This window comes from Lycium barbarum, chromosome 7, assembly GCF_019175385.1.
Source record: "Lycium barbarum isolate Lr01 chromosome 7, ASM1917538v2, whole genome shotgun sequence".
NCBI classification, from domain to species: Eukaryota; Viridiplantae; Streptophyta; class Magnoliopsida; order Solanales; family Solanaceae; genus Lycium; species Lycium barbarum.
In genome coordinates, this window is record NC_083343.1 from 68,002,312 (window position 1) to 68,020,477 (window position 18,166).

The 18,166-nt window shown below is 35.9% G+C and overlaps 2 protein-coding genes and 1 long non-coding RNA gene across 3 annotated transcripts; 2 read left to right on the forward strand and 1 right to left on the reverse strand.

The window, feature by feature from the left end:
* Positions 1–204: 204 nt before the first annotated feature.
* LOC132602288 (transcription factor MYB44-like) lies at positions 205–1,754 on the forward strand. The gene has a single exon (XM_060315207.1). It carries the CDS (start codon positions 225–227, stop codon positions 1,038–1,040), a length of 816 nt encoding a protein of 271 aa, XP_060171190.1. The 5' UTR covers positions 205–224; the 3' UTR covers positions 1,041–1,754.
* Positions 1,755–2,328: 574 nt separating this feature from the next.
* On the reverse strand, positions 2,329–14,044 carry LOC132602289 (uncharacterized). Its single transcript, XM_060315208.1, has 10 exons — positions 13,845–14,044; positions 13,626–13,736; positions 12,854–12,960; positions 12,334–12,544; positions 12,147–12,221; positions 11,983–12,033; positions 11,792–11,888; positions 11,306–11,356; positions 2,695–2,772; positions 2,329–2,581 (listed from the first exon to the last, which is right to left on the reverse strand). Exons 2-7 carry the CDS (start codon positions 13,668–13,670, stop codon positions 11,808–11,810), a joined length of 570 nt encoding a protein of 189 aa, XP_060171191.1. The 5' UTR covers positions 13,671–13,736; positions 13,845–14,044; the 3' UTR covers positions 2,329–2,581; positions 2,695–2,772; positions 11,306–11,356; positions 11,792–11,807.
* A 2,558-nt stretch (positions 14,045–16,602) lies between these two features.
* On the forward strand, positions 16,603–17,925 carry LOC132602290 (uncharacterized). The gene is made up of 2 exons (XR_009567714.1): positions 16,603–17,637; positions 17,725–17,925. It is a non-coding gene; the product is annotated as an uncharacterized LOC132602290 (long non-coding RNA).
* Positions 17,926–18,166: the final 241 nt, after the last annotated feature.

The window sequence follows — 18,166 nt, forward strand, 5'->3', positions numbered from 1 at the left end:
GTGAACACTGTTAAGTTTTCATTTTTTTCCTATTAAATTCCCGATATTTTAGCAGTGTGATACATACAATACAGTTGTCCACACTAATCCCACATCATTTGACACACATGTCCACATTCCAGCTGTATATTACTAACTGCTCATTAACCACTCATACTACTATATATACCCCTCACTCTCCACAAGTCTTAACCAAGTAAACACTATAATTAAACTGTTCAACAATGGAAAAAACGGGTTTGGGTCGGGTCAAGGGTCCATGGAGCCCCGAAGAAGACGAGTTATTGCATCGTCTTGTAGAGGAACACGGTGCAAGAAACTGGTCAATTATCAGCAAATCTATTCCGGGTCGATCCGGAAAATCGTGTACGCTAAGGTGGTGTAATCAGCTTTCACCTCAAGTGGAGCATAGGCCTTTTACTCATGAGGAAAATGAAACAATTATGAAAGCCCATGCAAAATTCGGTAACAAATGGGCTACGATAGCCCGTTTGTTATCGAGCCGAACTGATAATGCGATCAAGAATCAGTGGAATTCTACACTTAAACGTAAGTGTCCTGTCTCGTTGGATGATTTAACGTTTGAAAGTTATCGACCGCCGTCAAAAAGATTATTAAGTACCGGGTCGGCTACGGGTAGTCCATCTGGATCCGACTTGAGTGATTCGGGTTTTTTTGCCCGACCCAGTGGGATTTTGCCACCTTCAGTTCAACAGGTTGAAACTGTTTCATCAATACCTGACGCATTAACATCTCTGAGTCTCTCTTTACCCGGATCAGGATCCGAATCCGGAGAGAATTCGGGTCGGGTGACCCGAATCCAGCAAGTAGCTGAAACGGTTTTTATGCCTCAGAATCATTGCAGTTTTGGTCTTTCAAGTATGGAGAAACAGTTATTTAGTCCAGATTTTTTGGTAGTTTTGCAAGACATGATACGGAAAGAAGTTGAGAATTATATGTCGGGATTTGATGATAAAGGGGTTTCAATACACACAGAGGCAATAAGGAATGCTATTGTTAACCACATTAGTAAAGATTGAGTATATTTTTATATTTAATGAGGAGGGAAAAAAGGAGAGTTCATAGTTTTTTTAAAAAAGGTTTTTAGTTGATGCTTTTGTAGCATTACGTCTTGTTTCTACAGAACAAAAACTTTTGCACGAATATAGGAAACAAAACAGCCAAAAAAAAAAAAAAACCGAAAATGTAGCGAAAACAATCCACCCCCACCCCCACCCCCCGCGTCTACAAAAAAATTAGAAAGGAAAAAAAGACTTGAATTCTGAATTATCTTTTGATGAAATCGTTTCCAAAATTGACAAAATTTGTTCAATTTATATGTTTGTTGAGGAGATGTTATTGATAGAGTTTTCCCTTCGGTCTTTTAAAAAGTAACCCTTAAGATAATTATTTATTAAGGTATTTGATTAAGTTACTTCATTAAGATGGTATCAAAAAGAAAGATGGTAAGCAAGTATAGTTATTGAGAGGTTTAAAAATTAAATACTGGTTAAACTTACACAGCTAATGACAGCCAGTTGGTGGTGAATTGGTCAAAGACATGCTATTTTTGTGTGCTCTGTAATATGATGGTTATGGCAAATATCTTATCATTAATAAAGTAGGATGAAAGCTGTAATTACTAATGGTCAGTTCAGTTGGTGAGATATTGACATTTTAAGTCACATGAAAGACAAATAAAAACAGTTGATCACCGTTAGATTATTGTTCGTTCTGGTGTTTCTCTTGGTAGAGGTCCATGAATCATTTCCGATAATGTAGTATTCTAACCATTTCAATTTATGTGTCTTATGCATAAATAAAAAATCATTTCGAATAATTCAAGGGCAACATTAGTTTTTTTTTTTTTTGGAGCAACCATTGGTAGAAAAAATAATTTTGAGCTATTTAGCTAGTTCGTAGGCAGTTTTTAACCAAAAACACGAGATATTTTTTGGCCTCACACGTGTTCTTTAACTAAGTGTAAATCAAAGGGTCAAGAAACTCATATTGTATTCTTTAATTAATTGGATAAGAATTCTTTTTTGCAGTATTACGAATATAAGAACGATGATCAAAATTAGATTCAATTGTCATCTACTCTTACATTGGAGTTGCATTTTTATCCATAATATATCTAATACTTTTAGAAATTTGCCTTACCAAGGTTGAAATACCCCATGGATCAAATCTTCCATGCATTCACTATTTAATTACTTTCTTAAAAAACATTTAAAAGTGTTGCTCTATTTTGAAACATGCTCAAGTAATATCTTGAAAAAAAGGGGCAAATAATTGAGTAAATGCGTCAATAACATTACCAAAAAAATGAAACCCCTTTCCTGAGGCAAAAATTCAAATTAAAGAATTTAGAGTAACTTCTATATTACTTCCTTGACGTGACAAAACGTGAAAAGAAAAACCACATGAAGAAGTCACTTTCAATTCGATTTAGCACAAGAAAGTGTTTTAATGCTGGAGTAAAGAGACAGGCAGATGATTTAATTTTAGAGTTTCTAATTAAGTAATTGAACTAGTAATCAAACTCTTGATCAAATCCATAATCTCCATACTTAGCCTCCTGCTCAAAAAAACAAAAAATACAGAGAGCAAAATGAGCTTACAATCAAATGGTATATATCACCATCGTTTAATTTTTACGAAAATAAATATTAAAAGAAACATAGTATGTACCTCTGCAAGCATCCTGTGTTTGTTCCTCAATTGAGTCCTTCCCTTGCTCATGAAAGAACTAGGTGATATGGAAATCCTCTATAGACAAAACAAAAATGACATCGACCTAATTAATCATGACAGTCTTTTAATTTTAGTCTGTTATAATAGTTACTTATAATCATTTATTCTAGGATATCAATCAATACTGTTAAATAGAACTATTTCCAATTACATCTTAAGTGACATGATTTTATGAAATATTGTTTACGTCGTCAGCACATAGAACTTAATTTAAAAAAAAATGTATTGCTGCGACATGGGAAAGGGAATAGGGACATTGCGTAGTGAAAAGAAATATAGGGAAATTAATCAAAACCTAAATTTATGAAGCAATTAACTATAAGTTAGAAGAAAGTAATCATAATGATTAAAATTGCATTATAATTGGGGTTAAAGGGGGTGGGGGTGTTGAGGGTGCGAACAAAGTACCACATTAATAGCTGAAAGAAAAGGAAGCTATTTATAAGGAGTTGGATACTCTTAATGATGTGAGGCCTTTTGGGGAAAATCGTGCGGGCTTGGCCCAAAACAGACAATATAACATCATGTTAAGAGTATCTTTGGACCGTTTAACCCAATAACTGGTATCAAAGCCAATGGTTTGGCGGGACGAGTATGAAGATAGCGGAGTGTGGCGTGGGGCCCATCTTAGTGCCTTTGCCCGTCTATGGGCCGGTTTACGACCTTTACCCGTAGCTTTAAAGACGCATTCACAGCCTTTGGGCTTCGGTGACCGTAAATACTCTAGCAGTGTGGGTGGCACACAGACATGTTGAATCTCTGACCCGTGGTATGATAATGAGCCACGTGGAACTTAGTTTGAGGGGGAGATTGTTGGGGGTGCGAACAAAGTACCACATTAATAGCTGAAAAGAAAAGGAAGCTATTTATAAGGAGTTGGATACTCTTAATGATGTGAGGCCTTTTGGGGAAAATCGTGCGGGCTTGGCTCAAAATGGACAATATCACATCATGTTAAGAGTATCTTTGGACCGTTTAGCCCAACAGGAGGGTGGGGTGTTGTTATACCCCGTATTTTTGCATATTCGGAAAACTCGAAATAATTACGATTTGTAAGGAATAAGGTCATATGTGGATTTGAACTTATATATGTAGGTTGTTCATCAAAAATATTGGTGTGGAAGTGTGGAAGAAGGCCAAGGGCAAAAAATTGGAATTTTGGAAATTTGTTTCGGGAATTTTGAAATAAGAATTTGGACCAATGGGGCTAAAAAAAAAATAATGAAGAATTGAGGCCCAATTTGAGGGGGCTTGGCCGGCCACTTCATGGCCCAAGTCCATGGATTTTAATTAATCCATGTGATTAATTATATAAGAGAGGTTGGGTTCAAGAAACTTCAAGAAAGACAAAGTAAAAACAAGAACAAAAAAAAAAAAAGAGAGAAGATAGAAAAACGGCCAAGAGAGAAAAGAAAGGAAAAGAAAGAAGAAAAAAAATTCCAAGTCTCCAATTTTGATCCAAAAATTATAACTTTCTTGTAATCTTACTAAGTTCAATATTCTCTTCAAGGTAGTATAATTTTTAAGGCAAGAAAGTGCTTGTGTTGGCAAGGAGAATTCATTGGAAGAAGGTAAGAATTTCAAGTTTTCTTTCATGTTATGGAAGATTTATAAATGTGGTGATAAGTGGAATTGAATGAAAATCATGGAATTGGGGTGTATGTAGTGTGAGCCGTGTATATATGTATGTATATATATATATGTGTGGCCGTGTACATGCATTGCTATGTAGTTAGGATGAGTTAAATTTTTATGTTGAATTCTAGTTGTAGATATGGTGTAATTCATATTGGAAATGAAAGTGGAATGAAATTTATGGAAGTTGGAAAAATAGATGTTGGCCGTGTGGTATGGGAATTGAAATGAAAATGAATTAACTTTGTTTGATATGTTAATTGTGTTGTTATGGCCTTGTGAAGTGGATGGAAGAATAATGGTTTAGGCTAATATGAAGAATTTGTTGTTAAGTTGTTGTCGTAAAGTATGTCGTTTTAGTATGATCTTATGAAATTAAGAAAATGAAGCGGTTAAGGTACAAATTATGATTAATGTTGATGAACTTGGAAGATGGAAATGTGTTATGAACTTGTATGTTAAAGATTAGGAGAATTGGATAAATTATGGCTTTGATGGAAAGTTTGCATGTTTTGTATATCTTGTGTATATCTTGTGTATATATTGTAGAAATGTTATGATATGCTTCCGAATGGTATTGTAATGACCTTGATTAATAATGAAGGTGAAAATATTGAGATGGAGTTGGAAATGTGAAGTTCGAAATGAGAGTTATTGTACTAGGTTGGAAGGAGGACTAGTTATGCCTTATTGCGTTTTGTAGTTGTTGTTGGTATTGTTGTTGGGTTGGTTGTTGCTATTCTGAGCCGAGTTATATTCTCGGGGTGTCGCATTTATAGGGGAAGTGCTGCCGAAATTTCGGTAGGCAATCATTGGGTAAGATTGAAATTTTAAGTCTCATGAATAGTAATTGGTAACTGTGACCAATTGCAGCTTTTGCACGAAACGAGAATTGAGATTGGACGAGCGTAAGGCACGACTAAGGTATGTAAAGTTTTCCCTTCATTCTTAGGCATGTTTTAAACGTAACAGGCTCGGTCGCGAGCCTTAGATATGACTCAGTCTCTCGGAATTCGAAATTGAAATTGGCCTCATTTCATTCAGTAAGATTAAATTAGTTTCCTTACAAATTGTCGTCAAAATGACTTATGTGTATGAAACCTTCCCAACTGAAGTCAAATGGCTCCAAAACTCTCAGGAATAACTCTATAAGGTCTATGATTCATAACTTGAATTTACCACCTCGATTGACCCGAGGTGGGCCCGTAGATTCCGAGACCTCCTACTATTGCCTTATTTGTCTTATATCTATACAGTGCTTAAGGAAACTTTGGATTATTGTTCTGTTTATCAAATAATAAATGTGAATAATCTGTATTATACTTTGATACGTGCTATGATTCTAGAAACATGATTTGATATAATGAACCGTGCCATCCCCAAAAAGGGCATACATGTACGCTATGACTGACGTCTGACTTCCTTGAAATGATTTGTCACTTAAATTGTTCTAATTGTTAAAGAGTGACCATTCTGACTATGCCGGTAATCCCACGGTATATTTGCTATGTACGAACAATCTCAGAAATTCTGCTTGGCATAATCCGTCATAACCTACGAAAGGTACGTTCTATGACATAGTGTTCGGTTTGCTTATCGAGTCTGGATTTATATGCATATGTTTCTACACTACTCTGTTCGTGCAAGTTATGGTATGTCTTTTCACTGAGCCCGGGCCAGGACATGATCTCGTGCGCATTTCTCTGCATTACTCACCGAGTCCCTCGTACTTGCGGGCCGGGACACGTTATTTGTATACGTTTATGATATGATGATACGGGGATGGCGGCCAGGATGGCACATGATGATTCTTCACCGAGACCCGCAGTAGAGGGCCGGGACACGTTATGTATACACAATACATGATTCTGACATGCATGATTTCACCACCGAGCCCTTAACAAAGGGCCGGGACACGCTAATTGCGTATATGATATATGATTTTGTTATACATGATTTCATCCACCGAGTCCCTTATCAGAGGGCCGGGACACGTTATATGTGTTTATATGATAATTATATGATTTGGTATGCATCATCTATGCTTTGACATTACTTATCTGAGGTCTCGGATAAGGTATTCACCTTTTGTACTTCGGACTCTGCCTATAGCTCCGTCTATTATATTTCTGGATCTTCGACTCCGAGTTTGATTCTGCTACCTATATCCTTGTACCTCCGGCTCTGACTGTGGTTCTGACAGTTATAATTCTGTACTTCTGTTCTTAACTATGATTTTATTTGTTACATTTCTGCTTTACATATTCGGTACATTTTCCGTACTAACCCCCTGTTCTTCGGGGGCTGCGCTACATGCCCGCAGGTACAGACGCACCGCGTGATACGCCACCAGTGTAGGATCTCCTTCTGCAGTTTGGAGTGCTCCCTTTTGATCCGGAGCTTATACTTTTGGTATATACCTTTTTCTGTTGTATATTCTGTACGTATGTTTATTTGGGTACGATGGGGCCCTGTCCCGTCATCTGATTTTGTTATGTCTGTTAGAGGCCTGTAGACATGTTTGTGGGTTGTGGGTTGTCACTGTTCTGGTAGGTATGTGTAAGATTGCGACTTAAATGACCCTGCTTGCTATGATAGTGTTATATCCCGTACTTTCGAGTGTTCGGGAAAATTTGAGATAATTTTGATTTGTAAGGAATGAAGTCATGTGTTGATTTGAATTCACACATGTGTGTGTTGTTCATGAGAAATATTGGTGTGGAAATACGGAGGTAGGCCAAGGGCCAAATTTGAAATTTTGGAAATTAGTTTCGGGAATTACAAAACGAGAGTTATAAGTCTTTGGGCTAAAAAACAAAATATATGAAAAATTAGGCCCAAAAGAGGGGGGTGGCCGGCCACTATGGCCCAAGCCCACACCTCACAATTTCCATGTGTTAAATATTAGATTAAGGGGGTCTTTATCCTTTAGAAGTTTCATGAATAATTGAGAGAAAGAAAAAAAAATAAAGTAAGAGAGCAAGAACAAGAGGAGGGGTTTCGGCCCCTTCAAAAAGAAAAGAAAAAAATCTTAGCTCCTTGAATCATGGTCCAAAAATCATGATTTTCTAGTAATATTACTCACTCAAGTATGCTCTCCAACATGGTATAATTTTCAAGGCAAGAAGGTGTTTGTGTTGGCAAGTGGAGAATTGAAGAAGAGGTAAGGATTTCATGTTCTTGTGATGTTATGAAAGCTTGGTTTATGTTGTAGTGCATGGAAATGAGTGGAAATTATGAAAATATGGAAGTTTACATGGCATTTATATATATACATGTGTGGCCGTGTGTGTGCCTTGATGAATAGATAATATGAATTGAATTTTATGTTGTAATCTAGTTGTGGTTATGATGGAATTCATATTGAGAATGAAAGTGGAATGAATTTGGTTGAAGTTGGAAATTTATATGATTGGCCGTGTGATGTTTGAAAATTGAAATGGAAATGAATTAATGTTGTTTAGTATGTTAATTGTGTCGTTGTGAAGTGAATGGAAGAATAATGGTTTTTGTTGTAATGGAAAGTTTGTTGTTAAGTTGTTGTAGGAAATATGTAACCTTATTGTAGTTTATGTAAATATAGAAATGGAAGTTTTGAGGTGTGAATTATGGTGATTGTTGATGAAGTGGAAGATGGAAACATGTTATGAATATGTATGTTAAAGATTTGAAGTTTTGTATGATTTTATGACTTGGATGGAAAGTTGGTATATTTGGTATATCGTGTGAATATTTCGTAGAAATGATATGAAATGCTTCCAAATGGCATTGTAATGATCTTGATTAATGATGACTATGAAAACGTTGAGATTAGTTTGGAAGTGTGAAGTCGGAATGAAAGTTTTTGCGTTGTATCGAAAAGGAAGCTAGTTGTATTATGATGTGTTATATTGGTGATTGTTGTTGTTGGTTTGGTTGTTGACATATGGAGCCGAGCTAAGTCTCGGGGATGCTATGTATATAAAGGAAATGCTGCCGAAATTTCGATAGGCAAGTATGTGCTTAAGTTGGGCCCTTAAGGCTTGAATTTGACAATTGGTAAAAGTGACCATTTGCAGATTTTGGACGGAACGGGAATCGAGTCTGGACGAGCGTAGAGCGCAACTAAGGTATGTAAAGCCTTCCCCTTCATTCTTTGGCATGTCCTAGACATACTAGGCTGAGATTTGAGCCTCGGGGGCAATTCTGCTCATAGAAATCCGAGATTGATTTTTGGTACTATTCATTCAATGCAATTGAACTACAAAAGGTGCATTTTGTTAGAAAAATGGTTAAGCATCCGTAACTTTCACAAATGTAATCCGATCGCTCTGAAACTTTCCTGGGTGACTCCGTAGAGTATAATGTGCGTGATTCATGTCTGCCACCTCGACTTGACCCGAGGTGGGCCCGCTATCCCCGACTTCTCTTCTATGGTCCTGTTTGTTTCATTCTTGTACGATAAGTCAAGAGAACTTATGGTTATTGTTCTGACAACTAAACGGGAGTTATTTTAACTATTCTGAGTTTGATTTAATGTTTATTGAAACGATTGTGGAGACAGAAACCTTGATATCTTCGGAATGGCTTTAGCCAGCTCACTTTTGTCCGGAGCTCACAGGTAGCTCCTGGTTATTATGCTGTTCACTATACGATAGGTGCTATGACCACCTTTATGAGCCTTATAAAATATTTTTGACATCTAAACCGTTTTGAAAATCTTACCCTGATAATTTGGATAAACTACTTATCTTCTGTATTTTCTGATATACGATTTTGGCATACCTGAATCTTGTGTGACGCATGATCCTGGCACGTGTGATTTATGTTTGGGAAGTAGTGATTTGGTATCCTGTATGGTTATTTTCTGTTTTACCGAGTCCCGGGCCGGTTATGTGAATATGCGCATATGTGATATTGGGCGCTGGACCCTCGACCGCGGCGTGTCCGACATTGACTGCTGGACCCTTGACCGCGTCATGCCGGACGTGTGGCATTGACTGCTGGACCCTTGACCGCGTCTGCCGCACTTGTGATTAGGCCCGACATAGACCGCTGGACCCTTGACCGCGGTATGTCGAAATTGTGGTAGTGACCGTTGGATACTTGACCACGGTATGTATGATTGTGACCGCTGGATACTTGACCGCGGTATGTGTGATTGTGACCGCTGGACCCCTGGCCGCGGTATGTGTGATAATGACCGCTGGGTACTTGGCCGCGGTATGCGTGATGGCGACCGCTGGACTTATGGCCGCGGTAAGTGTGCGTTTGATTCTTTTGTATGCATGAAACAAAAATGATTTTCAAAAGAAAGTAAAGCATTTTGGCATTCTAATTGCCGTATTCGTCAGCCGGAACCTCTTGTGTGTGACTTGCACGTCAGAGGTGACATTGTGGCATCCTGGTTATTCGTGCACACTCCGTTGCACTGTCTACTGCGCCCCTCATTAAAGGGCCAAAACCTGATATAAATGTATATTATCTGTACTTGTGTAAGTTATGATTCTGTATGCATGGTTCTGCCTGTTACACTTCTAGACAGTTGATTCAGAGAATGATTCTGTCGGTGTTGCTTCTGTATGACTGAGCCGGACTATGATTCAGTCGGCTATAGTTCTGCACCCCTAGCTTTGGTTGCGGGTACGTCAGTCGCACTCTGTGCCCCGATCCGCACGATGATCCTGTCAGTTAAGCTCTGTGCCTCTGTTTCATATCACGATTCAGACGGCTACACCCCGTGCTTATGATATATGTCGTGGTCCTGCACACACACTCTGTATTTCTGTTTCGGACTCGGGTCCGATCCTACCTGTTGTACTTCTATACTTCTGGCTCGGGTTTTGATTATATTGTTACATGGTCGCTTTACATACTCGGTGCATTTCCGTACTGACCCCCTGTCCTTCGGGGGCTGCGTTTCATGCCGCGCAGGTACTCCCAGTTGAGGTGAGGACAGATAGAAGATATCTCAGCACAGATGGCAAGCTCCATTTGTTCCCGGAGTGCTGCCGAGTCAGAGCCTGTATGTTATGCGCTTGGAATCTGGTTAGAGACTTTGCAGACAGTGTTGTGGGTGTTGGTTGTCGGTCTGTGTATGTAATGAATTTTGTATGTTCACAAATTTGTTCGGCCTGAGGGCCACGGGAAAGAATTTTTCTGAAAGAAAAGTTTTGCTATGTACTTTATTATTTGATTTAAAAAAAAAATATGACGTGATTTTATGTGTACCAAGAGTCTGAGGGTTCGCTCGGCCCTAAGTAAGGGTCGGGTGCCCATCACACCCTAGTGAGGTCGGGGTGTGACAGATAGCCTCAACGGCTTATGTATAATGTATAAGTCTATGTGTGCACATATATTTTGTGCGATGTATGCTATATCCGTATGAACCTATATATGTCGAATTTGATTAGTTGGTTAGTACGCTAATTCTGTCAAGTAGGTAAGTATGGGTTCCCAGTTAGGACACCAGTCGCGGCCCACGGGTTTGGGTCGTGACAGGTGTGGAGAGAGTCTTTATTAGATAGCCATACAGTGTCTTGTATGAAGCAATACAACCACATAAAACAATGCAGGTATTAAACAAAATATGTTAGATGAATTAATTACAAAAAAAAAAAATTATAATAAGTTTTAATATGTGCGTTATTTTCAACTGAACACCCAACATTTAGTTAGAAAATTCATAAAAGACTATATAAAAAAATAGGCTACGTAGATTAAATTTAAATCAAGATCACTATATGAGAAACAGTTACTACGTATAAGTTTTATGTGTTAATGATATATACAATATTGTTACCTATAATGTAATAATATAATAGGGGTGTGTGGGTGTGTGTGTGTGATGAACATAAAATTATCCCTAATAAAATTAATGACATGCTATAATAGTTCAATAAAAGAGATTTTAATTAATTATGTACAAATATACCTTTGCGCAAGCTTTCCTTCTAATTTCAGGTGCAAAAACCCGAAGTACCACCTTAAATAAAAATGAACAAACAAAAAGCAGAAAATTAGTAATCAAAATTATGATACGAAGGCCAATGTTGTCCTGCATAAAGAAAAAACTTTCAAAATCTGTGACTTTTGTCGGAAGTGTTTTTCCGAAAAGTATTTGTATTTGATTAATTAATTTAAAAAGCATTTTTGTCAATATTAAAGCAAGTATTTGTGCTTGGTCAAGGTACCAAAAGTGCTACGAGGGAATTACTTTTTTCAGCTGCTTCTGAAAATCAGCTTATGCTCTTACTCAAAAATATTTAACTTTTCCTAAAAGGTTGCCGAACACTTCATCTCTCTAATTTATTTTAAAAAAACATAATAATACTTTTTATTTCTTAGAAGCTTGGTCAAACAGGTGATAACGCTATGAATAAATACTCTATAAAAAAATTGAGAACTTTAGAAAGCTCACCTTTTCAGATGCGGGTTCAAACAAATCTTTGCATCGTCGACACTAGAAATTGTTTGTGGCACAAAACGAAAAATATTACGGAGGTGCTCGTTTTCCTCTATATTTCCAATAAAAAGAAAATGACATGCAATATAAACATAATTAGTACTCCAAAGATACGAAATAAATGATTTGAAAAGGATGAAACTAACCCTCATGTGCTCTACAAAGCCGTCTCCTAGACATGTTTTTATGTAATTAATCTGCAACAGAAATTCATTTGAAAGACATGTTAAGAAAACTTAATTACTGTAAAACATACTAATATGAATCATTGACATGTGAAAAGACCGAAAAGAATTAAAAAAGAAATTACCTGCTTCACAAGTGAAAAAGTGCTTAAGGTCAATCTAGTTTCACATATTGTGAGGATAATTTTTTTATCACTACCCTGTAATGAAATTGATAAATAAGTAGTAATTGATCATTAAAAAAACAGGAAATTAATTAAACCATATAAAGTGTTTAATTCTTGTTTAAGAAGGAAAATAATTAAATATTACCTCGAGAAGTTTTTCAGCATTTTCTTTTGTGACACTCGATGCTCTTGTCATTATGTCTTCTTTCAAGTCTTTTAAATTTGCATAATTTTCTGCTTCATTTGAAAATTTCTCAAGGCTGCCATAAAAAATTAGACCAAGTGCCTCTATGCAAGCAGCATTGACATTTTCATCATAATCTTCCTCTAATCTTTTCAGCAAATATGGGATCAACCTGGACAAATTGAAGAAGAGATTTATACTTTTACTCTTTTCATCAAAATAAATAGTTGCAAATAAATTCGTCACAAGACACTCAATTATTGAAGAAAAATTAATTTAAATAATCGCTCGCCTAAAAAATTTAATCGACATATGTATCATATATATAATTAGCATATAATATATGTACAAATGATCTGCAAAATATTTTTAGCCAAGCAACCAAATATGTAACTTCCCCTTAATTGGAAATCTAATAGGAAAATTTAAAAAGATAAAAGTTGCCCAAGCTATAATTTGTATATATAAAATAATATCGTACCCTTTCCATTTCTTGTGATTAACACACCATCCATTTATATTTGCTAGGAGGAGAGACCAGGCTGATATTGCTGAAGCAACTACATTTGGTGGATGTTTTCGCATAACCTACAAATATGGAAAATTAGAATTATTGGAACCCCAATAGGATAACAGTAGTATCATTACAGAAATACAAATTTTCAATTTTCAACAGCTTAAAAAATGAAATTATATATATTAAAGTTTTAAGACAAAAGAAAAAAGAAAAAAGACAAAAAAAGATACAACTGCTTACTTATACTCCCCTAAGATTTTTTTTTGTTTGAAAAGAAAGCTTATTGATCACCCGACAAAACTTTACATCATTCCTATTTTGCTACTGAGACTAAGGCATCCCTTCGGTCTCCAATGAAAGAACTCTAATGAACAAAATAATCTATGTCTGCAATCTAAGATTACATTAACTCTCACGTCTCGCAAAATCTCATCTTATTACATTAAAGAAAATAAGAATTAATTGCGAAATTCATTGTTGATATGTCGGTAATTATACTATGGGTAACATGATTTTTTGATAGTTCATCATTGAATAGGATTAGCGATGAATTTTTACTTTTTAGCGACAAAAGTTATCCGTCGCTAATTCCTTTTCTTCTTAGTATTATAAATATTAATTTTTGCAAATATACCTAGTAAGATCTACAACTTTATAAAATTGCATGAACAACACAACAATAGTACAAAAATGTCGCTGGCAAGTACAATTAATTAAGGACGAATTAAGGACTTACTTTGGATTCTGACTCTTCATGGATGAATTTCCATATAATCTCCATGGATCTCTCTGTTTCATCACTGTTTTGGGCACCAACAGAGGTGACAATAGCCAAGCATTCTAATACCTGGTAACATTATTTTTAATTCATGAAATTTTTCCAAAATCCAACAAAAAAAAAACATAAAACTATATCATATTTTAGAAAAATGTCAAATTAAACACAAAAGCTTACCTTGATGGAGTTTGATGATTTGGTTTTGAGAATTTTAGGAAGAAACCCTAGTGCATCTTCATATATCCCATGTGCATTATCTCCGGCCCCAACTGTTATTGCTAACAATCCTGCACCCCAATCATTTATTGTTAGATTTATCCATTATAGAGAACTCTGTCAATCCCTTGGTCGACAGAGTCACTCGGTACTTATGCCGGTACTAGGTATCAGGGTGAATTTATCTAGATATGCGTCAATAGCGTAATTTTAATGGACAAGGTTTGGTTGACAGAGTCACTCGGTACGTGTGCTCGTAGCAGGTACCACGTGGAACTAATCGAGACGTGTGTCATTAGTGTAATTTTAATGGAAATATAATAAACAAACCTAGAAGTTGTAGAGCTAGATCAATCTCCAAAGCAGAACCCCGCTTCAACGAATTTTCACATCGGTGTGTTAAAGTTACATAACTCAATAAAACATATACCAATGATTAAATGAGTATAAAATTCTTACCTAAATATTGTTAGTTTCCAGTTATATTAAAAAAATCGACCCAAATAGAGTACTTACATATTCTGAGCAAATTCATATCGCACTTTCTTCTTAAATTCATCGATAAATTTGGCTAGTGCTTCTTCTCTTACGGATCCGCTGCAATTTAGCAAAAAAGAAAAACAAACACATCATTTATAATAACATATATGTATAAATCTATCAACTTCAGCTTTTTATTAAATCCAATTTAATTATTCTCTCCAGAATTTTGTAAAAAAATAAAAAATCGTTAAATCTTTTTAGTAGCCTGATTGATACGAGGGCGTATCTACGAATTAATTACGGTTTCAGAGTAATTTAGTAGCTTTGACGCAAATTTTATATTTGTGTTAAAAAATGCTCTTAATATGTATAATAATTTATCAAGGACCTAACTTTCTTTTTTTTAGAATATAGAACTCATAATCTTAGCTCCGGCTCTGTTCAATGAAATTCATTAGATATGTATAAATATTTAACTGCGAACCATGTAACTAAAACGAGCTATGAATCCATTGTCTAGTTCAGAACTCAAAAACTTCAAATCTTGACTCCAAATTTAACTCGGGAAATTGAGTAAAAACGAAAAGTAACAAAAGAAAAACTTACTTCTTTTTGTATAGGTCTTCTAAATAATTAAGAAGACCTTTTGATCTTGAAATTGGACGCCTAATATTCTCAATAGTCTGTGGACGCCTCTTTTTGAATTTCATTCTATCAAACTCAGTACAACCTGAATCTGATATTAACATTGTTCTTGAATTTTACAATAAACTTCTCTTGCTATATCAATTCATGTAATGTAATGAAAAAATTGTATGTCACAAGGAAAAGGAAATTAATAAAAGATACAAGTAATGAAACCTTAACCATTATAAGTAGTAATAATTTTTATTTGGGATCTTCAATATATAGTTTGTATTGGTCATTCCGATTTCTAAATGGGAAAGGATTTTTATCCGGATGATTTTAGGTTTTAGACTAAACTGTCTATTTTTTTTTTTTTTAAAAAAAAAAACATATATGCATGTTGTACCCTGCTTCACAAAGGAGTAATTTTGTTTGTTCGATTATTTTAAACTTCCTTTTGTAAGAAAAAAGATAACCATAACATAAACAGGAGAGAACATTATTTCTTGGGAGTTTTACACAGAGTGTTAATTTACCCAATAATTTATATACTTGACAGTTTGACACAAGTTTTGAAGTTTTGTGGGGGTTGGGTTGGGGAGCCGGGGAAGGGTTGGAGATAGGGGTGTTCATGGTTCGGTTTGGATCGGTTATTGGTTAAAACCATAACCAAACCAATTTAGTCGATTTTTAAATGTCTAAAACCATAACCAAACCAAGTAAAATAATAACCACCGGTTTGGTTATTGTCGGTTTGGTTCGGTTTGGTTCGGTTTTTCGGTTTATGACTAGCCGTGACAATTCAAATATTCTCTCTTTACATTCTTCAAATTTCTTATGAAACTCTTTTTTCCTCATAGCCCACAAGGGTGAACTTTGCTGCATATTGAGGGAAAGACACGCTGTTGGCAAATCAGGTGGACCAAACTTGCAACGCAGTTTAGATTCAAAAGAACAAGTCAAACAAAGGTTTCAAAAAACAAACAACCCTTATGCTTACGACTTATTAGAGTTGGGCTTGGATTGTTGGACATATTCTTTTAAGACATGGGCCTTAAAAATAAGTAGACCAAAATTAAATTAATAATTAAAAGGTATAAAATATCTTTAATTATTTATGAAAAGCTAATATTATACATATAAATAATTATAAATTTTATGTATATAATTATCGGTTTGGTTCGGTTATTTATTCGGTTATTTTTTACTATAACCATAACCAAACCAAATATTATCGGTTTTTCAAATTTAAAACCAAACCAAACCAAACTAAACCAAATGTCGGTTATTTTATTCGGTTTGGTTAAATTTTCGGTTTGGTTTTGGTTTTAACCAAAACTGTGAACAGCCCTAGTTGGAGAACGGGTTTTATAACATATATGTCAACTTTTCTATAAAGGTTTTTTCAAAAAGAAAAAAGAAAAAGGAAAAGGATTGATTTTGCCTCTCAACTATTGAAAATAGGACAACTATATCCTCTGTTTGATTTTGATCCCGTCCCGAAAAACCCTTCATCGATATTCAAGTAGCTAACTTATATAGCATCGAGCTACTGATTTTGGATTTGGGGGAGGGAAAAAAGTAAGGAACAAGAAAAGAAATTAAACAAAAGAGCAATTTTGATATTTCAATAATGATATTCTGAGTACAAGAAGAGATATAAATACTATGGGTCTAGCTAGCTATAGCTGTCTAGCCTAACCAACTCGTACTAACATGGACATCTGTCCTTAATTAGGCATATAACTGTTTTAGGGAAATAAGACTAAAGAAGCAAAAGTGCAATAAAGATAAATAGGTTGCTATTTACTGAGTCCAGCTCAAAACGATTAATTAAGTAAATCCGGTCCAACAGCGATTCAGAATTTAGGAGGCCCAAGTCACAGTTGTGACATCCCATCCCTCTTCCGAAAAATACCCTTCACCGGTGATTTTTGATCAGATTCCAGGAACTAGAATATCAGAAATGCATAGTCCTCCCACGTTGCTTCTTCTTTTGACAAATTAGCCTATTGGACCAGAACTTGGGTCACTGCTTTGTTTCCTCTCTTTACTATCTTCCTTTCTAAAATTGTAAGAGGTTCAACCAGTATTCGACCGTTGTCGGAGCAAAAAAGGGGTTCCTTTGATGGTAGAACTCGATTTCCCAGTTGCTTCTAGAGCTGGAAAACTGGAAACACTCGATGAATTTTGGAACTTGTTGGTAATTTGAGTTCGTAGACAACGGCCCCAATTTTTCTTATTACTTCATAAGGACCATAGAATTTTGCTGATAATTTTAAATTCCTTCAAACTACCACTGAAACTTGTCTGTATGGTTGCAATTTTAGGAACACCTGGTCGCCAACTTCAAAAACTCTCTTACTCCTTTTTGAGTCAGCGTAGTGCTTCATCCGATTTTGAGTCTTAGAAAGATTTCCTTTAGAGCCTTGTAAATAATTTACCTTTCGTTTATCAATTGATCTACTGAATCTTACTTCGATTGAGCTGCTAATTCGAAGGTCGGCAAAGGAGGGTCATATCCGCATAAGGCTTTGAATGAGGTCATCCCACTTGCGGATTGGAAATTGGTGTTATACCAAAATTCAGCTAAGGGAATCCACTTGCTCCATTCTTTGGGTTTATGACTAGTCATGCCACGTAGGTAAGCCTCCACACATTGATTTAACCTCTCCAATTGATCGTCGGTTTGTGGGTGGTAAGCCGAGCTAAGCCTTTGTTCCACTTGTAGGCCTTTGAAGAGTTCTTTCCCCAACAAGCTCGTGAAGATTGAATCTCGGTCAGAAAAAATGGAACTTGGTACTCCATGGAACTTACAGATATTATCCAAAAATACTTGTTCCGCTATTGTTGCCTTGTAAGGGTGAGTAAAGTAAACAAATGGGCATACTTAGTGTACCTATCAATGATCACTAAAATAGTGTCTTTCCCATGTGATCTCGGCAAGCCTTCGATGAAATCCATTGTTAAGTGTTCCTATGCCCCAGAAGGAATCAGTAGAGGCTGCAATAATCCTAGATAAGGGATGTGCTCCCCTTTGTTTCTTTGGCAGATTTCACAGCTTTTGACCTTTTCTTTCACATCTGAAAGTAATGTTGGCCAATAGAATAGGGCTTTTAACCTCTGTTGAGTACCCAAGATTCTAAAATGGCCTTCCTCCGGTGTGGAATGCA